This window comes from Pipistrellus kuhlii, unplaced genomic scaffold (genome assembly GCF_014108245.1).
Source record: "Pipistrellus kuhlii isolate mPipKuh1 unplaced genomic scaffold, mPipKuh1.p scaffold_m20_p_56, whole genome shotgun sequence".
NCBI classification, from domain to species: domain Eukaryota; kingdom Metazoa; phylum Chordata; class Mammalia; order Chiroptera; family Vespertilionidae; genus Pipistrellus; species Pipistrellus kuhlii.
Window position 1 is genome coordinate 716,570 of NW_023425558.1, and position 19,894 is coordinate 736,463.

General features: G+C 59.8%; 2 protein-coding genes across 8 annotated transcripts; one reads left to right on the forward strand and one right to left on the reverse strand.

The window, feature by feature from the left end:
- On the reverse strand, window positions 1–2,728 carry MRPL11 (mitochondrial ribosomal protein L11). Its single transcript, XM_036416693.2, has 5 exons — window positions 2,505–2,728; window positions 2,064–2,159; window positions 1,569–1,662; window positions 1,317–1,476; window positions 1–278 (listed from the first exon to the last, which is right to left on the reverse strand). The coding sequence occupies exons 1-5, from the start codon at window positions 2,625–2,627 to the stop codon at window positions 173–175; spliced, it is 579 nt and encodes a 192-aa protein (XP_036272586.1). The 5' UTR covers window positions 2,628–2,728; the 3' UTR covers window positions 1–172.
- Window positions 2,729–9,094: 6,366 nt separating this feature from the next.
- Window positions 9,095–18,903, forward strand: PELI3 (pellino E3 ubiquitin protein ligase family member 3). 7 transcript variants are annotated; one of them, XM_045573803.1, is made up of 8 exons: window positions 9,099–9,242; window positions 10,336–10,485; window positions 11,015–11,086; window positions 13,262–13,391; window positions 14,257–14,358; window positions 15,117–15,311; window positions 15,627–15,815; window positions 17,258–18,903. In XM_045573803.1, the coding sequence occupies exons 2-8, from the start codon at window positions 10,337–10,339 to the stop codon at window positions 17,825–17,827; spliced, it is 1,407 nt and encodes a 468-aa protein (XP_045429759.1). In that variant the 5' UTR covers window positions 9,099–9,242; window position 10,336; the 3' UTR covers window positions 17,828–18,903. The 7 variants fall into 7 exon arrangements, with proteins under 7 accessions (XP_045429762.1, XP_045429759.1, XP_036272628.1 ...); XM_036416735.2 differs by having other exon boundaries at window positions 9,099–9,239; window positions 10,332–10,485; XM_045573804.1 differs by lacking the exon at window positions 9,099–9,242 and adding an exon at window positions 9,812–10,074.
- The last annotated feature ends 991 nt before the right edge of the window (window positions 18,904–19,894 follow it).

Consider the following 19,894-nt stretch of genomic DNA (forward strand, 5'->3'; position numbering starts at 1 on the left):
TGGGTGACAACGACGTTTATTTAGGCTGAATCCCCTGATACACCCACAGGTGTAAAAATACATAATCGAAAGTCGGGGCCATAACGATCAGGTTGGTGTCATCTCCCCTCTCCCCTTCGGCACAGCCTTTCCAGCGGCTCTCTTCACGTTTCTGGAGTGTGCAGGCCAGGGGTCACTTCTTGGCAGCTTCGGCCTGAGCTGCCAAATCGGCCTCTTTCTGAGCCGCCAGGAATGCGGCTCGCTCCTTCTGGAAGGCGGCCAGCTCTTCCGCACTGAGGCTGCAGGTACGGAAACAGACGGTGCGTGAGCGGTGACGTCGTCGCCTCAGAATCCTTTCTCCCCTCCTGGACTTCGCATCCTCTGCTCATCTGTTTCCTCCCCATCCTCCCCACCTCTGCCTTTTGTTCCCTTCTTTAAGCCCTACGGTCCTTTGAGGCCCCGGTGACATCTCAACCTAGATCAACGGGCTCTTCCTCTGAGCCCACAACACTGTGCAGTGAAGCCTCCGGGTGCGCGTGTCTCCCCCTGAACAGGGATAGATGTTCGCATTTCCGTGCTCTGGGCAAAAGTAAAGATTTGAGAAAAGTGACGCCCATTCTTGTTCCCTGCTGAACCCCACTTCTCCTGGGAAACAACCGGCAGCAGAAGACAAGTAAAGGGTTGAGTACAGGCCCTGCTGTTGTCCGGGCCAGACGCCCTCTCACCTAACATCTCCCTTCAAAGATACCATTCCTGAGGTCACCTGAAGCCCCAAGGCGGGCCCCCTGCTGGCCGGCCTCTCTCAGCTACTTCCTATTCTGCCTGCAACGCCCGGAGTGTACACCAGATGACACGGCCGTCTTTGCTGCACTCTTTCACCTTCCATCCTTCACAGGAATCCCCGCTTTTCGGAATGCTTGCCCCCAGTCCTTGACTTCCTCTTCCAGTTCTCTGTCACTGCTCCTACAAAGTTCCCATCGGCACCCCAGGCAAATCGGGGGTCCTACACTTTGTTCTCAAGACAGCTGTCCTTCAGCACTGCCTGTCTGAGTCTCATGCTCCATGTGTGCATCTGCCTCCGGCGCTGGGCTGTGACTGCCTTAACAGCGGGGCCAAGCATGGCTATCTTGTTCCCAGCCTCATCAAATGCCCAGACAACATCTAACATGCACAAGGTCCTTCACAAACGTATTCCAAACGAATGAATGCGGCTCCCAAGACTCTAAGGTCCTCTGACTCAGAAGCTGACCCTCCCACTAATGTGCACACGGTCTCGCCCCCCCAAAGTCAGGAGCTGTCCAGGTCCTCCCCTTACAGCGCTTCCCCAGAACACTCACTCCTTCACCACGCGAATGCCCAGGGAGCGGGCCGAGCCGATGAGGGAGCAGACGACGGCGGCCAGCGGCATGTCCCGCAGGGTGAAGGCGTCGTCCTGGGCTTTAACACAAGCGATCTCGTACACGTGCTTCAAGGACAGCAGGCCTGCCACCTCCTTCCCTGGAAGGAACACGCAGCCCTTCAGCGGTCACTGCCTGCTCCCAGAGCCCCCCACCCCCCAAAACCCAGGGGCCTACCCGACCGACCCCCACCTGTCTGCCGGGCCCCCTTTTCGATCCCGGCAGCTGCCTTCAGGAAGTAGGTCGCAGTGGGTTGTCCTATCTTGATTTCAAACGTCCTGTCAGGCTTAATGAAAAATAAATAAGTACGAGAATATCTCTTCCTGCCTCTCTCAACCCCTGCTGCCCCAACCGAGGGTCCTTCTAACTTCCTGTCGCCCTCTCCCTTGAGCCCCTTTCTGATGGTGTCCCTCCAAAGGACCACGAAAATAAACCTGTAGCCAACAGCCCTGTCGGCTCTATGCCAGGCCCAGCTGCGCTCAGGAAGTCCCGGAGGAGTGAAAGGACCAAGGAAGGCCTGCCCCAGGGCAGGCCAGGCTCAGAAAAGGCACTGGTGTCCCCGGCCCAGATGGGGAACGTGGGGCCCAGTGACAGGAAGAGACTTGCCCCGGGTTAGGGGCGGGTGGCAGCCCCAGGCGACCAGCCCCAGCCCGAGGGAGCGCGGGGGGGTGAGAAGACGCTAGGCACCTTCACAAAGATCTTGGTGGGCAGAGGGACGCCTTCTTTGATGTCCTTCGTCTTCTCGTTGAACTCCTTGCAGAACTGGTTGATGGAAACGCCTCGCTGTGCGGAAGCACGGGGGCTGTCACAGGGAGGGAGGAGCGCTCCCTACCCCTCGGGAGCCTCCCTCAACCCTCCCTCCCCATCTCCAAGCCTCCACGTCCCCGGCCTCTGTCCTCCCCCCGAATTCGACGGCCACTCAGGAGCCAGGAGGTCTGCAGGCGGCACCCCTCTGTCCGCACCCAGTCCGCTGGGGAGGGCAGAGGCGGCGGCGCCCCGGGAGGCGCAGGGAGCGAGTGGGTAGCGGAGCCGCGCCTGGAGCCGAGGCCTCCCGGCTCCCGAGCCCGCCCTCCACCCGAGCACCGGCTCCCACCCGGCGGCGCCCCCGCGCCGAGGCCCGCGCCGCACCTGACCCAGCACCGGGCCCAGCGGGGGCCCCGGCATGGCCTGGCCCGCTCGCACGATGGTCCGGATCACGCCGCCGACCTCGGGCTTCTTGGCCGCCCGAGTGGCCCGGATTAGCTTCGACATGACGCGGGGTTCACTGCCTCGGTTCGTTCACCTCGGGTCGACGGCAGCGAGACGGACCGCCCTGGGCGCCGCCATCTTGTGTCAGAGGTCACGGGTCCTCTCTTTAGGTTAGGGCTGGTGAGGCCAACGAAGAGCAGAATTGTTTCTGTCCTCCAATGAGTAAGACAGAGAGGGTGATATACAGAAAAAAACGTTAATCTTGCCATCTGAAGATACAAGAAGGACCCGAATGGTTCGGATACACATATTTCTCCCGAAGAGCATACAGGCAGTGCCTCGGACAGCTAAACTAGAGAAGGCCCTTAATACCGCACAGCATTGTGGGTATGGTAGTTTTGGCCGCCTTGCAAATCCCTCAGATCGCTGTGCGCTGGGGCGCTATCTGCTGGACATGGCGATTGTCCTTTGAAACGAATTCACCTGTTGTTCAAAGGCGGTATGGTTAAGAGTACAGCATGTTCCTCTTGCTGCCTGTGAACTTTATGGGGTTTGGACCTCCAGTGTACACAGGATAAAAAGATTCGCTGGGCTACAAGGAGAAAGGAGAAAGAGGGAAGTGGGGTGATGAGAGATGTAGGAGGTCCCAGCTAGAGAGGCCAGTAGCCTGCTTCCCAGGTGGGTTAATGGAGCCCTGTAAAGTGGTTCAGGCCAGAGGTCTGTGGGTGGCTAATTCCATTCGCCAAGGAGGCAGCAAGACCCTGGTGAGGGCCCCAGCTGGTTTGGCTCAGTGGATAGAGCATAGTCCTGCGGACTGAAGGGTCCCGGGTTCGATTCCCAGTCAAGGGCACATGCCCAGGTTGCGCGCTCCATCCCCAGGATGATTCTCTCTCATCCTTGATGTTTCTATCTCTCTCTCTCCCTTCCTCTCTGAAATATATATATATATTTTTAAAGACCCTGGGGAGGGAACAGCTGTGTAGTGACCACTGAAGGCTGGGCAGAAATGAGTGTGCTTTGTAGGGTGACATGGAGAGAAAAAGAAGCTGCCAGCCCTGAAGGGCATGGCTGACCAGCTGGAGGATTTCTCTGGGTGAAGGTCCAGTCAGGCCATGGGGACCTGTGTGAACAGATGCCATTGGGTGCCAGATACACCCCACAGTGTGCACTTTCCTGCCACCCTTCGCTCTCCTGTGCCTCCATATGTGCCAATGCAGACCTGACACTCTTTCTCACCTTTTCTTCCCGGCTCCCTCTGCCTCCATACCCTTCAGGAAGGTTCCTCATAGGCTGAGTTTTCTCCACCTGAAAGTAATATATTAAAGCCCTAACTTATAGTGCCTCAAAAGTGATAGGGCCTTTACAGAAAGGTAATTAGTTAAAATGAGGCCATTAGGTTGGGCCTTCATCCAATCTGACAGGTGCGCTTATAAGAGCAGGTCAGGACACAGGCATGCACAGAGGAAAGACCATGTGAGAACACAGAGAGAAGGTGGTCGCCTGCAAGCCAAGGAGAGAGGCCTCCGAAGAAAACACACTCGCCTACACATTGATTGACGTTAGGGATTTTTTTCAAATTAGAATTGTGACCTATCAATGGGTTATAAAATTGATTTCATGAATTCAACCAGCATTTTTAATGAAATAGAATAGAAAATGGAGTATATCGCATGGAGTAAAGATAAGTGTTTTTGCCCTGGCTGGATTGGCTCAGTTGCAACAAAAGGTTTTGGGTTTCATTCCCGGTCAGGGCACATACCTAAGTTCCGGGTTTGATCCCTGGTCAGGGCACACACAGGAGGCAACCAATCTATGTGTCTCCCTCACATCAATGTTTCTCTCCCTTCCTCTCTAGATTAATAAAAACATATACTCACGTGAGGATTTAAAAAAATATGTAAGTATTCTCATGAAACCTGTGTTTCCCGTGTGTGTGTGTGAGTGTGTGTGTGTATTGGATCACAATAAAAATGTGCCCAGCCTCCCTCCAAATAGAAAGCACTGCAGTGGCCTGTGTGACCCTAAAAAATGATGTTGCATCTTGCTCATTCCTGTATGTCCACGGCCTCCCCTTGGGCCTGGCAGGCAGGAGGCCCGTGGGAAATATTTGGGGACAAATGTAGTGACTCCTGCGTGTATTAGCGCCTGTGCTCCCACTGCTGTGGCCTCGGATCAGCGCCAGCGTCTTTCACCGGTGACAGCAGTATCCTAACAGCACCCCGCACTGGCTCAGAGCCGGAGGCTGAGGGGGCTCCTGACTTGAGGGAAAGGTGGCTGTGCAGCTCACTCCCATGCACAGCCGGCTCCCCGGGTCCTGCTGGGAGGGCAGGTGTTGCTTGTGGGTGCCGGTCGGGCGGTTCTGAAAAAATGGTCTAGGTTCTCAGTTCGAGATGGCAAGAGGTGGACCTCTTCTGAGGAGGAGCAAGACGTGGGAGACAGATGCAGAATAAAACACAAACTGGTCCCACAGTGGAGACTGGAGGGCACAGGGAAGGCCTCTAACCCGACGGCAGGTGGACGTAGACGATGGCCGCCCACAAAGGGAAGGCAGAGCTCTGTGGTGAGGCTGCCCCCCGCAGCATGCCATCTGCCCCGGGCGTTCAGAAGCGAGGCTCCCGGAAGGCCTGACCGCAGCCGTGAGCACTGGTGTAGACGTGGCTGTTGGAGCTCCTGAGGCAGAAAAATGGTCTTCCTGTGGCCACCCTGCCAGGGCATCCCCCCTTCCCTGAGGCCCAGGCTTCCTTCTGTCAGGCAGTGGCACCCAATGACCTTCCTGGTTATTGGTTACTGGACTGTGGGCCTGGCAGGTTTTCTGTGTTTTAAAAAAATATATATTTTATTGATTTTTTACAGAGAGGAAGAGAGAGGGAATAGAGAGTTAGAAACATTGATCAGCTGCTTCTTGCACACTCCCTACTGGGGATGTGCCCGCAACCAAGGTACATGCCCTTGACCGGAATCGAACCTGGGAACCTTTCAGTCCGCAGGCTGATGCTCTATCCACTGAGCTAAACCGGTTTCGGCGGCCTGGCAGGTTCTGATCCCCAGATAGCATGTGACCTGGGAGGGGGGCCTGCATTGCAATCCCAGCTCTGGCTGTGGCTCAGGTTCGTCCCTGCCTGGACCTCAGTCTCCCAGTGGTTGAGAGCAGGGGTGGAGACAGGTCACCGGCCCACCGCATCCCGCCGGAACATTACGGGGTTCTAAGCTTGCTTCTTGCTCCTAGGCCGTTCCCACTGTCACGGTTTCTTGTGGCTTCCTGATTCCAAACCTGTGTTGCTCGTGCCTGAAGCGGGGGCTGGGGTCCAGATGACAGCTGCCAGCACACAGGGGGCAGTAGCGCCTCACAGAAGGTGGCATGCCCACACAAAAGACCTCAGATGCCCTGTGTCCAGCCCCGGCTTTGTGCTTGTGTGTTTCCTCTGCCAGGTCAGACACAGAGAAGATCTCCTCTCCCCGATCCACCTGCCGTCTCTGACCCTCACTGTCCAGTGGGAATCCGTTCGTCTGAGTCACTAAGTCGGGGACTCCTATGCAGTCTGTGCAGCCTCCCCCCACCTTCCTAACGAACGGCTAATTGGCTTGGAAAAGACGGTCTTTAGTAAAGAGACCGCTCCAACGTTCTTAAACAGCCGTGCGAGACTATAACGGGGATTAAAAATCCTAGATCAGAGAGAGGTTAGCAAGATGTTTTCTGTAACAGCCAGAGAGCAAATGGCTTACGATCTCTATTGGGATTCCACGTCTCTCTGTATAGTTTGAAAGGAGCGCTCCACGCTGCTCAGACTCTGAGAGAGGCCCACGGGCCTGGCTGGCCCACAGGGCTCTGCACAAACTCAGCTCTGCGAGCGATGCCCAGCCTGCCAGAGCCTGGCCTAGCCTCAGTGTCTCTCTGTTTCTCTCTGTGTTCTTCTCTCCTTTCCTCTCTCTCTCTAAAAACCAACCAATAAATAAACAATCTTAGTTTAAAAAGGTAAACTTGTATCTTGTTCTTCTCTTTGTCTCCGCCCCCCCCCCCCCCCTTTTCTGAAGCAGTTTAAGGTTAAAATCTAGATTGAAGGGAGAGAAGGGAGGGGCTGAACAAAGGGATTTCAGAATAATACTGCATTTAGAATTACATACACACACACACACACACACACATATATATATAAAATTTTATATATATATATATATATATAATTTTCTCTCTCCCTTCCTCTCTGAAATATATATATATATTTCAGAGAGGAAGGGAGAGAGAGAGAAAAACACCAACAATGAGAGAGAATCATTGATCAGACACCCCCCACTGGGGATCAAGCCCGTAACCAGGGCACGTGCCCTTGATCGGAATTGAACCTGGGACCTTTCAGTCTGCAGGCTGACGCTCTATTCACTGAGCCAAACTGGCCAGGGCTCCTGCACTTTTTAAAAATTGTTGACAGTATTGTTGACGCTCCCCAGCCCTCCCCCTTTGTATCCTGCAAGTTTTTATCCCACTACAGGTAGGTATTAATATTATTTCCATTTTATAAATAAGGATACTGAGGACAGAGATTAAGAAACTGGAGTTCTTGGCATAGAGCATGGGACTCAGAGCCAGAAACCAAGGCTGAAGCTTGGGCATGTGTGTCTGTTGGTGGTACCCAGCTGTCCCCTCTCCTCCCCTGTCTGGACAGTGCTGGGATCAGTCCCAGCTCAGGCTTCTGGAGGCCCCTGAAGGTCTGGCTGTGCCCACCATGCAGCTCTGATCCGAGTTGATCCCAGCACTCCACGGCAGGAGAAATCACGGTCTTTCTGGTAGCACACGGGCTCTGGACAAACCTCGGCTCTGTACTTACCTTGCTATGGGATTCAGGACAAGTATCTCCCCCCTGCCAAAAAGGAAAGAAAAAACTTTTAAAAGAGAGTCCCCTTTGTCTCATTTGTGAACTGAGGTATCCATAGTAACCGCACATGGTCACTGGGCCTGCTCTGGCAGACAGCGCGCTAGCAGCTGGGAGGCAGAGGGCAGTGAGGCTGGCCCAGTGTCCCTATGTCCTACTGGAGCTGTGCATACCTGGCATGGGAGAGGGCACACTGTAGGCATTCAGGGGTGGAGCTGCGTTGTGGTGCAGGATTTGCATGGCCTGCTGCTGGCAGCCCAGCAGCCCAGCTTGCTCAGTGGTGTTTCCTTCTGATCAGGAGCCTCTGCCCCTGAAGGACTTGCTGTCCGCGGCTTTCTCGTTTCATCTGACAGAGGGCCCCAGAACAGTTGGCAAAGCAGTTGGTAGCCGAGACTATTTTTGGTGGGGGCGTTATGGGATGTGTGACTGTGGTGGGCCCAGGTGGTCTCAGAGACCGGAGCTTCTCAGGCAGCAGTCGGGGTGGGGGAGGACGCTCCCTCTCAGGATGTTTGTGGGCAAATTCACGTCCCTCTCAGGACAGGGCCAAGGCCATTTCCTCTGGGCAGCCTCGTCTGATTTCCTCCATGGAACACACGCTCACTCCAAAGATGCAGGTTAAGAATCCATCCTCTAAGCTTCCCTCGTTTGTCGATTATAGCTCCAAACAGACCAAGAGATAATGTCCTAAAGGGATCTCATCGGATGCATCTCGGCCTCTCCTGCTCTGAGCCCGTCCTGCCACTCCTAGTTATCACCGGTTAGGAAGTTAGGAGTCCAGACTTTGGAATCGCACAGCTGAAATCCGCTCCTGACTCCTTGCTAGCAGAATAACCACGACCAAGTTTGTAAGTCTATTTTCTCATCTGTAAAATGGGTATTACCGTGCCTGCCTCCCAGCCATGACAGGGCTTGTTTTGCTCAAAGTACAGTGGGTAGCACCTTGACCAGACCAAGAGATGAGATATCTTTCAGGCCAAGGCCCGCACGGGGCTGTGGGCCCTCCGTCCCTTTTGTGGCATTTCGCGTGGTGTGTGTGTGTGTGTCTGTGTGTGCGTGTGTGCCCAGCCGGCGGGAGGGAGGTGTTCTTGGGCTCCAAGGGTCCAGAATGGGCCAGAAGGCAACAAGGAAGCCAAGTGGCCTGGAAGAAAAGGTCTGACTCAGCGGCTCTCGGCGGGCCCCCTGCAGACGACAACCCTCTCTCCCCCGTGGGCCTCCTCTGGTATTTCCTTCTCCCTCTCCTTCCCGCCCAGCTCTCTCCTCTCATCATGAGGCTTCCCCAAGTAGAAGGCGGGGGTGGAGCGACCCTGGACTAATGTGGGGAGAGGGGCCTCCTGCCCAGCGCGAAGGCCCTAGACTGCGGTGGAGGATGGGCGCCCAGGTCTTTGGGGGGACCCAGGAAATCCCCAGAAATAAGGGCGGGGTCTGGGTAGCCCGAACTAGGCTACGGGGAGTCCCCGAACCCGCGATGGTAGTCCACCGAGTTCCTGAGCCGCGGCGACCTGGGACGTCCAGCGCCGGGGGCGGGGCCGGAGGGGCGTGGTCTTTCAAGAAGGGGCGGGGCCAGGTCTCCAGGCCTGAACTTCGCCGCAGGGGGCGGAGTCCTAGTGGGCGGGGCTCTCCTGGGGCGGGGCCAGGGGCGGGGCCAGGGCGGGAGGCGGAGCGTGGAGGTTCGCGCTGGTCCCCTCCCTCGGCCCCGGTGTCCCTGTGACGAGGCCGCGGAGCCGCGGGCCGGGCCCATCCCGCCGCAGCGGCCCGGGCGGCGCAGAGCGAGGCGCGGAGGGGCGGCGCGGGGCGATCCCGGGCGCGGCGGGTGAGGACCGGGCGGAGGGGGAGGCGGGGGCTGGCCGGGCGGGCCGGGCGGGCGCGGGGGGCGTGTTTGCGTGTCTGGGGGCGGCCGGGGGAGCGGGTCCGAGGGCGGGCGCCGGGGGCTGTTGGGGCGCTCGCGCCCGCGGCCGCGGGACCGGGGCTGGCCGTGCGCCCCCCGGCTCTGCCTGCGGGGCTGGGTGTGCGGAGGGCCCGGTGTATCTGCGTATGCGCTGGGCCGTCACCGTGCCGGTGCGGGGTGCCCGGTGCGGGGTGCGGGGCGCGGGGCGCGGGCCTGCCCGGCGCTGCCCCTCCCGCGCGGGTCTGTTTTCCAAACAGGCTTCCTGCGGAGATGGCTCCGCTGCAGCCTGGCTGGAGGGGGCGCCGCCCCCGCAGGCCCCGGGGACCAGACCGCCCAGGACTGCAGACAGACACCTGCGGGAGGCGGGAGGCAGGGGGCGCACCGCCCTGGGGCCGGAGGCCTGGCCGGAGGGCGAGGCCCAGGGGACAGACTGAGGCAGCGGGATAGGGAGGTGGAGGAGGACACACAGGCGGAGAAGGGGGAGAAGGTGGGAAGGCAGGTGGGAAAAGGACAGAGGCGGGAGGACGAAGAGTCATTGAGGAAGCAGACAGACAGAGGCCAGACCTGCAAAGAGGCGGAAAGATGAAAACGGACATTCCAGGAACCTGACAGAAGGAAGGTCCTGGGGCTGAGAGCTAAACCAGGAACTGAGTCTAAGAAGATGAGGAGTTAAGGACCCCCAACTCCTGGGGTACCCATCTCCCAAAAACATCCCAGACTGGGGTCCTGGCCGGAAAGAAGCCTCTGGCCACCCCGAGTTAGTTCATCCTCTGACCCACCACATTTTCTGATCCTCCGTGGGGCTTCCCCCTCCTGGTTCCGTTCCACCTATCAACTCCCTTCCCCGGTATCCCAGCAACCCAGGGCGGTTCAGCAGAGGCAGAGGTGAAGCGGTTGCCATAGTAACAGCGGGGTGAAAGGTCATTCTGGCGTTAGCCTAAGTGGCCCCGCAGCAGGCCGGAGCTGGCACTGAGCGGGGATGGGAGGGACTCTCTTTCTCCTCTCCCGTTCTGCCCAGAATGGTGCTGGAAGGAAACCCCGACGTGGGGTCCCCTCGAACCTCAGACCTCCAGCGCCCTGGGAGCCAGGGCTCTTGCATCCTCTCTTCCGGGGAAGACGTGCAGCCAGGCGAGGAGCCCATCAAGTATGGCGAACTCATCGTGCTGGGGTGAGCGTCCCGGTCCAGGTGGGGCGGGGCCCCAGGCTCCCCCCCCCCCCCCCCCCGCAGGGCAACCGAACCGAGGGCCCCAGTGCTCCCCTTCCCCGCCTTCTGCTCTTTGTCCCTCCTCCTCTTCCCTGCCGAGGGACAGAGCTGACCAAACCCACGGAGTTCATAACCGTTGTTTTATCTTCCCGTTTCTCGTTAATTACGAAGACAACTCTGAGCGACCCACCTGTTTCTGATCAGCTGCCTTTCCTAAAAGCACCTTGTGAGTGTGTCGGCCGAGGTGGGGAACTCTGGTTCTCTATCAAAATCGCTCGGTTCAGATCCTGCCTCTGCAAGTGAACCTCCCTCCGCCTCCGTTTCCGCCCCTGGCAGACAGGGATGGAGACAGCACCTCAGAGGCGCTGGAAGGAAGGGCCAGGGCGATTTCTGTAAAGCGCAGAGACCAGGGCCTGGCCCGGAGCGAGTGTTCTGGGAGGCAGGCCTGTGCCAAGCCCTTTCATGGACGTTGTTTCATTTTAATCTTCACAAGATGCTGTGAGGAAGGAGGTGAGGAAACCGAGGCTCAGAGAGGGGAAGTGACTGGTCTGAGGGCACACAGCTGGTAAGTGGCAGGGCTGGGATTTGGATCCAGGTCTTTCTTACTCTCTGTCTAGTGTGCGTTCACTAAAAGCCACAGCTGGTTTTCATGCCACAGATGAGAAAACAGGCCGGAAGAGAGGAAGTGATGTGAGTTGGTGGCTGGGTGACTTCCTGGCTCTGTCTGACCAGGATCCCTGCCGCAACCACTTTGCATTTCTCCAGACACAGGTCCCTCTTCCTCCCCCTTTCTCTCCCCCATCTGCCCTGGAGAAAATACTCAAGAAGCCATGTCATCATTATGATGATTTTGTAGAAATAATACTGGCTACTGTTTGTTAAACTATACATGCCATGTGCTTTAAAAAAAAAATTATTTGATTTTAGAGAGGAAGGGAGAGGGAGAGAGATAGAAACATCAATGATGAGAGAGAATCACTGATCGGCTGTCTCCTGCATGCCCCGTCCTGAGGTTGGGGCCCGAAACCTGGGCATGCGCCCTGACCAGAAATCAAACCGTGACCTCCTGGTTCATAGGTCAACACTCAACCACTGAGCCACACTGGCCAGGCCCATGTGCTTTTAAAAATAATAATAGCTGACATGTATGAAGGGTCTGCTGTATATATGCCAAACTCTGCCTAGCATTTTTAAAAGCTTTATCTCGTTTAGTTCTCACAATGGACCCACAGGTAGGTCCTGAGAAATTAGCCCCATTTTACAGAGGCCATGTGATAAATGGACAAGCCAGGATGTCAGCTAGGCCCTCCTGAGCCCCAGCCTGGGTCCTGAGCTGCCCCATCCCCCATGGGGAAGGAGCTTCAGGGGTAAGAGTGATGGCCACTCAGGGGGGTTTGCCTTAGAACAGCAGCTGCTGGGTGTTCCAGAGGCAGGGCTGTCTGTGTAGATGAAGGGGGAGAGCACAGACGTAGGGCCGGATCCTCTTGACGGCTGGTGGGCCAGTGCCAAGCACTGAAGCCCACACTGGTGGTACCTCTGAGCCAGCCTGAGAGCACATGGAAAGTGGCCAGTGACAGGCCCACCCGAGCCTCCAGAATCCCCGTCTCCATGGGTGCGGCCAGGGATTCTGTATCGTAACAAGCTCCTGGCAGATTCGGATCAAGTGGTCCTTGGCTGTATGTGGCCTCTCTTCATCCTGTCAAACCACCCTGCGCTCCCCACTGCTTACAGAATAAAGCGCAGACTCCTCCGCCTGGTGTTCTGGGCCCTTCCGCAATCCTCATCTGCTCCCGTTGCACTGCGCCACCCGGGTCACCATGCCCTGACCTCATCAAGCTCTGCCAGCCGCGGGGCTGTTGCTGACGGCGAGCCTCCCCTCTCAAAGGGCTTCTGCAGGAAAGGCTGGAGTCAGACAGACTTTCTCTTATTAGCCTGGGACCTCAGGCAAGTCATTTTCCCTCCCTGAGCCTCAGTTTTCCTCATCTGTAAAATGGGAAGAAGATCCTGGCTTGGCAGGACATTGCACAGGTTCCATTAGGTAATTAACGAAGCACCAGGAACACGGGAGGCTCCAGTACATGGCAGCAATCAGGTCTCACCCCATCCTTGCTTTCCACCTCCTTCCCTCCGGACAGGAGCTGGACAGGAAGGTAGACTTTTGAAGTGAATGGATATATGGAGGCCGTGGCATTGCGGGTCTAGTTTTTTCTTTCATTCTGGTTCCCAGCAGTACCATGGTGCGATAAATGGCAGTTTGCTGAAGGTGCCTCCTTTCCAGTTCTTCAGGGCCCGGGAGAGGTGTTCCCTCTCCCAGAAATGTGATCCTGGGCCAGGACACCCTTCTTCTGCCTCTGGGCTTGTGGTGCACTTGACTTGTGACTGGGTCATGGCAGGTGGCACCCAGGGTCCTTGAAAAGCTAAGGATCCCCCTCCCCCACCGCTAGGGCATAGAACTGACCTGTGGTTCGTCACCTCTGCCATCCCAGCGCCCAGCGCCTGGCCGGGCACGGCTGAGGGGCAGGAATCACCCGTTAATTTAACGAAAAGTCCTGTGAAGACGTTCTGACCCGGTCCGCTCCCGAGAGGCACCCCTCGGATAAGCCGGGCCTTGAGGTGTCAGGTGGTTCCGGGGCTTGTTAAGGTGGCATCTGCCCAGACGTTGGCAGTTCCTACTGGTCTCTCAAAGGCTCACCTGTGTCTCTCTCTCCCTGCCACCTCTTCTCCACTCCCGTGTCCACAGCTACAACGGGTGTCTGTCGAGCGGGGACAAGGGCCGCCGGCGAAGCCGCCTGGCGCTGAACCGCAGGCCGCACGCCAACGGGGTGAAGCCGGACGTCATGCACCACATCTCCACGCCGCTCATCTCCAAGGCAAGCCGCTTGGCCCAGCAGCCCGGCTGGGAAGGTCCTGCCCTCTCCGCCCGCAGGAGCGGGAGCCGGGAGCCGCCGTGTCTGCACTCCCTGCCCCCGGGGCCGCCAGAGAGATGGGGGAGGCATAGTCCTGTCCAGTTTGCAGAGCGTTTCGCCACCCACAGAACAGCTATTATTTATTTATTCAATGTTTGCATTGAATTCAGAGAGGAAGAGAGGGAGAGAGAGAGAGAAACACCAATGACGAGAGAGAATCTTTGATCGGGTGCCTCCGGCTTGCCCCACACTGGGGATCTGCCCCACAACCTGGGCAGGTACCCTGACTGGGAATCAAAGTGTGACTTCCTACGTCAACGCTCAACCACAGAGCCACGCCAACTGGGTAGCACCATTTTATTTTATTTTTAATATATGTTTATTGATTTCAGAGAGGAAGGGAGAGAGTTAGAAGCATCGATGGGAGTCAACGATCAGCTGCCTCTTGCACGCCCCCTACTGGGGATGTGCCCGCAACCAAGGTACATTCCCTTGACCAGAATCAAACCCGGGACCCTTCAGGTCACAGGCCAACACTCCATCCACTGAGCCAAACCAGCTAGGGCTAATTTTAGAGGCAGCCCGGGGTCAGAGGAGCCATGCGAGTCACACAGAAGTGACAAAGGAAAAGCTTTTGGGTTAGGATTGCTGTTTCCGGTTTCCTCGGCGGTCCGATGGAGCGGTAACCTGGCTCCCTGGGGGCAGAGGACCTCTGCACAGGGCAGAACCGCCCTCCCCGGAGTGGCCGCCGGCCTCGGGCTCCAGCCCCAGCTCAGAGGCTCCCCTCTCCTGGCTGCGTGCCTGAGGGCTAACTTCCTTCTCCCCACAGGCGCTGAGCAACCGGGGCCAGCACAGCATCTCCTACACCCTGTCCCGGAGCCATTCGGTCATAGTCGAGTACACACACGACAGCGACACAGACATGTTCCAGGTATGCTCGGGCCCCTCCTCACGCCTCAGTGCGCGGCTCTGCCGACATTCCGGGCGAGGCCGGAGGCCGGAGGCCCTGGGGGAGGCGCTCTGGGGGCCTCAGTGCAGTCACCACCCTTCAGATGAGGAAGCGGGGCATCCCAGCGAGGGCCCACAGCAGGCCGCAGCCGCGTCAAGACTCAGACCCAAGGCACTCCCCGGCTGTGGGGGGACACACGGTGGAGGGGTTCAGGGTGGGGGGACACACCGTGGAGGGGTTCAGGGGGCCGTGTGAGAGTCACACCGCCCGGTTCAGATCCCAGCTCCGTTGCTTATTGGCTTGGTGGCGTTGAGCAAGAGCCACCTAACCTCTCCGGGCCTTGCTTACCTCACGGCTCAGGGGGCCCATGGAGTTACTGGTTAGACGAACGAACGGAGATATCGCACAGAACATGCTTAGCAAGGAGCCTGGCATACAATAAACACTAACAGTTCACCAGTTGCTGCTGACATGCGAGCACTCCCAGACCGTGGGCGTCCCCCTTTCACTGTTCAGTCGGCAAATGGACTAGTTTCTACTGAGTGGGGTGCTCCCCAGAACCTCGGGGGAGGCGAGGGAGAAGTGCTAGACCTTGGCAACTGGACTTCAGCTCCCAGGGGACTTGGGACGGTGCTGCCCCTCGTTATCTGGTGACTGTACGTGCAGAGCAGCTACCAGGAAGCCCGGGGGATGGACCTGTCCACACAGCGTCCCCGGGCTGGCCTCCCCCCCCCCCCCAGATCGGCCGCTCCACGGAGAACATGATTGACTTCGTGGTGACAGACACGTCTCCCGGAGGCGGGGTGGCCGAGGGCCCCTCTCCCCAGAGCACCATCTCGCGCTACGCCTGCCGCATCCTGTGTGACCGCCGGCCGCCCTACACCGCCCGCCTCTACGCCGCCGGCTTCGATGCCTCCAGCAACATCTTCCTCGGAGTGAGTGAGTCCCCGGCGTCTGAGAGTGAGCGGCGGGGTAGGCTGGGGAGGGGCAGCATTCTGGGGTGACGGACCAGCCCTCCGTAGTCCTAGCTGTGACCTGCGCAGGGATTAGCACCCCACTTAGCAAATGAGCAAAGTGAGGTTCGGAGAGGTCAGATGACGTCCAAGGCCAGGCAGCGACCGCTTTAGTCCCCTCTGGGCTACCTGCGACCTTGAGGGTAGAGGGACAGCCCCCCCGGCCCCCCACCCCGGCTCATGCCCTGCTGGGGGCCACTTGGGGGAGGTGTGGTCTGATCCCACGTGTGGTCCCAGGAGCGGGCAGCCAAATGGCGGACCCCCGATGGCCTGATGGACGGCTTAACCACCAATGGGGTCCTGGTGATGCACCCAGCGGGCGGCTTCTCTGAGGACTCGGCCCCAGGTGTCTGGCGGGAGATCTCAGTCTGTGGGAACGTCTATTCTCTGAGGGACAGCCGCTCGGCGCAGCAGCGGGGGAAGCTGGTAGGTGGCCTGCCCCCCCCCCCCCCCGCGCAGTCATCCTTCCTGGGATCTCCAAACCCCCCGCCCCCCTGCCCAGGCCAGGAGGTGGGCTCCAGTCCTCCCGCACAGGGAGCCCCGCAGGCTCCGTGTGCCGCGGCTGCACAGAGGGGACCAGACCCACGTCCCCGAGTGCCACCCTCGTGGGCGGTCCCAGGGCGATAGGAAGTGGCGCACGCACAGACACACCATGCAGACACACCCTGAGAGGGTGGCAGCAGCCGAGAAAGATCACACGCTCCCCAGAGACGGACACCTGGCCCACGGGTGAGCAGTTGACAGCCTACAGCGTCGGTGGCAGTTGTAACGTGTCTGTCACATTCAGACGGGCTTAGCTTTGCTCTCCTCTCCCAGCGGGAGAGCCTGCGGAGCGGTCCCGACGCAGGTGACGGTGACTGTGACCGCTCCCTGCAGTCCGGGTGGAAAACGAACGCCGGGAGCTGGGAGAGGGTCTGAGACGAGGCAGGCGCCTGCCCAGGGCCATGTGGCCTCGTCCCTCCCGGGGGCCGGGCTGAGCTCTTTCCCGGTAGCCGTGCGTCTGGCCAGGAGCCGCCAAACCCCAGGGAACCACGTGGCTTACCTTCCCAGAGCACGGATTCTGCCGGGAGGGTGGGGAAGACTTGATTTTTTAAAATTATTTCACTAGCGTGCACTAAGTTCCGGGCACGTTCCAGTTTACGTTGATTGACTCACGAGAACCACTTGACATACAGGAGCCGTGGTCGGCAAACGGTGGCTCTTTGGCCCCTTGAGGGCGGCTCTTCCACAAAACACCACGGCCTGGGCGAGTCTATGTTGAAGAAGTGGCGTTAGGAGAAGTTTAAGTTTAAAAAAATGTGGCTCTCCAAAGGAATTTCAGTCGTTGTGCTGTTGGTATTTGGCTCTGGTGAGTTTGCCCACCACTGGTCTGGAGGGTAAAGAAATGAAGACATAGAAAGGTCGAGTGACTCGCCCAGGGACACAGATTTAGAAACTGGGGAGGCCAGAACTCACTCCCAGGCAGGCTAGCTCAGAGTCCGCGCTTTAAGCACAGCCTCCAGGACCCCTGATTCCGATACAAGAGTGTCCTGCCTCTGCCACTAGGGGGCGGCCTGGGACAACTCTGTGTGGGCCCAGACCCCTCCTGGTTTGAGGGATGAGGTAGCCAAGGCCCACGCTTTGCTGTGAGGGACCCTGTGTGCCCGGGGGCACCTGCCAGCCCTCCTGTGGCTCCTTGCATCCCCCCCTCCTGTGCCCCAGCCCCCCCCTTCTCTGTCTCAGCCCCACCCCCCCGCGCCCCCCCAGCCGGCTCCGACCGTCCAGGGAGGGGCCCTCCCAGGGAGACTCCGTGGGATGGATGGGTGGCTGGTCCCCGATGGCAGGGGTTTGGGGCCTCCTGGGCCATCAGGCCCCTCTGCTCCCGGCAGGTGGAGAACGAGTCCAACGAGCTGCAGGACGGCTCGCTCATCGACCTGTGCGGGGCCACACTGCTCTGGCGCACGCCGGCCGGGCTGCTGCGGGCGCCCACGCCGAAGCAGCTGGAGGCACAGCGGCAGGAGGCCAACGCGGCCCGGCCGCAGTGCCCCGTGGGCCTCAGCACGCTGGCCTTCCCCAGCCCGGCCCGCGGCCGCTCGGCCCCCGACAAGCAGCAGCCCTGGGTGTACGTGCGCTGCGGCCACGTGCACGGCTACCACGGCTGGGGCTGCCGGCGGGAGCGGGGCCCGCAGGAGCGCGAGTGCCCGCTCTGCCGCCTCGTGGGGCCCTACGTGCCCCTGTGGCTGGGCCAGGAGGCCGGCCTCTGCCTGGACCCCGGGCCGCCCAGCCACGCCTTCGCGCCCTGCGGCCACGTCTGCTCCGAGAAGACTGCCCGCTACTGGGCCCAGACGCCGCTGCCCCACGGCACGCACGCCTTCCACGCCGCCTGCCCCTTCTGCGGGGCCTGGCTCACCGGCGAGCTCGGCTGTGTCCGCCTCATCTTCCAGGGGCCGCTGGACTAGGCCCCCGGACCCCGCCGCCTCGCCCACCTGCCCGCCCGGCTCCCCGCCTCCTCCCGCGGCCTGCAGGGAGCTCTGCATGTGGGACTCCGCCTGTGGGCACCGGGCCGCCCCCCGCGCGGGCGCCCTGGACGGCTGTGCCCATCCCCCGGGAGCCCTGAGGCGTCCTGCGGCCCACGCTCCAGCCGGAAGGATGGGCCTTGGCACCAGCGTGCCCCGCCTGAGGGAAGGAAGCCCATCCGTCGGGTCTGATCCTGATGGGGGTCAGGGCCCTGGCCCTCCCCGGTGTCTCACGTGCTGCCGCCGACACTGTGCCCCGGGGGAGTGAAAGGGCCCCGGGCCCCTGACCCCCGGTTGGGGCTGCTGTGCCCGGAGCCTGCTGACCAGCTTCCGATACCCACCTGCTGCCGCCCCGGGTCCCGTAAACCTCGCTGCTCAGCTGCCTCACCAGCCCCCCGTGTCCCGCATGTGCCCAGCGCCTCTGCCCCCGGTGGCGGGGCAGGCTGGGGCCAGCTGATACCCCGTGGGCCGGACTCCAGCCGGGGGCCCTGGGGACACGAGGACGATGAGACCTGGCTGCCCGCCCGGTGGAGTTCACAGCCTGGTGGATGCCGGAGCGCACGGCCGAGTGACAGCGTGGCCTCCTGCCTGCCCGGGTCCGAGTTCCCGGGGCTGCGGCGCGGGGCTGGCTGGCGGGTGGGAAAGCGAGGGAGGGCCGCGGAGGAGGTGGCACAGGAGCTCAGGGAACCCCCGCAGGAAGGGGAGGGCGCCCTCGGCGGGCGGGAGAGGCGGACACAGGCTCCGAGTGAGGAAGCGGGAACCGAGTGGGGTGCAGCGTGGCTGGGGCCCTGGTGGCTGGAGCCGGGCCTCCGGGCGGGCGGGAGGTTGGGGCCTGCCGAGAGGGAAGGTGCCGGACGGAGGACTCGGAACCTCGAGTGCGGACACTCAGGAGCCGAGAGAGGAGAGAGGACTCGCCGATCCAGAGCTTTGGCTGTGACATAAGGGCTACCGTTCCCGAATGCCCACCTGTGCCCCGCACTGTGCTGATGAGAATAATAACTCTGGTCACTGAGCACTCACCGGGCATCGGCTCTGCTTCCGGAGGTTTGGGTGTTTATCCTCACAGGAACCGGAGGGAGGTGCTGCCGGCTCTGTTCACGGGCAGATTGAGGTGCGTGCTCCAAGCCCCACGGCGAGGAAGTGGCCACGCCAGATCCCCGTCCTTGGCCGCCCGCCTGGACGCAGGCCTGCCCGCTTTTCCATTACACCCAGCTGCTTTCCTCGGACTGGGCGGGTGGGGGAAGGGGGAAGGAGGAAGGCCTGGGGAGGGCAGCCCAGGTAAGGGGAAGAGCGGGGGCAGAGGAGCTGGCAGGACAAACGGGCCGGGCGTGGAGGGGGCAGAAAAGAGGAATGAGGGGTGGGACGTTGGACTGGGGCCTGGTGGGCTGGGGTTGCCATGGAGGCCAAGTCTGAATCGGATCCCTGAGAGCCAAGACAAGCTTGGGGTGCTGCGCAGGTCGCCCCAGACTATTTCTAGGTAGCGGTCGCCAACCGGTGGCCCGCAGACCCCTGGAGGTCCGTGAGGTCCCAAAGGTTGGCGACCACTATTCGGGGGAGTGAGCTAGGAAGACAGTTTCTGGAGATAAAAAGAATAACCTGTAGAGGAGGCTCTGAATACAAGCCTGACCTGGACATCAGCCCCAGTGGGAGATGGCTGCCGAGGGAGTGCCATTCCTAGGGGAGGCCACACAGCCAGTTGGGGCCACAGAGCCCAGACCCAGGGCTGTTGAGGGGACAGAGGATGAGTGGTGAGAGGGGAGGTGCTCAGTCTTGCTTCTTGCTTCCAGAGCATCACATCACCCTGCCAGGGGAGGGGAGCCCTGCTGGGGAGGCTGGGGGCGGGGTATGGAAGCATGGAGACTGCTACACACACACACACACACACACACACACACACACACACGACTCCTACACACACACACACACACACACACACACGACTCCTACACACACACACACACACGACTCCTACACACACACACACACACAGCACTAGGAATCCAACTCTTC

Coding starts and splice junctions, on each gene's coding strand:
- MRPL11 (XM_036416693.2), bottom strand. CDS start 2,627: ATGTCGAAGCTAATCCGGGCCACTCGGGCGGCCAAGAAGCCCGAGGTC. Junction 2,160..2,504: donor TGGGCCCGGTGCTGGGTCAG/GTGCGGCGCGGG, acceptor GCTTCCGCACAG/CGAGGCGTTTCCATCAACCA. Junction 1,663..2,063: donor CCACCAAGATCTTTGTGAAG/GTGCCTAGCGTC, acceptor TTTTTCATTAAG/CCTGACAGGACGTTTGAAAT.
- PELI3 (XM_045573803.1), top strand. CDS start 10,337: ATGGTGCTGGAAGGAAACCCCGACGTGGGGTCCCCTCGAACCTCAGAC. Junction 13,392..14,256: donor CCACGCCGCTCATCTCCAAG/GCAAGCCGCTTG, acceptor TTCTCCCCACAG/GCGCTGAGCAACCGGGGCCA. Junction 15,312..15,626: donor CCAGCAACATCTTCCTCGGA/GTGAGTGAGTCC, acceptor GTGTGGTCCCAG/GAGCGGGCAGCCAAATGGCG.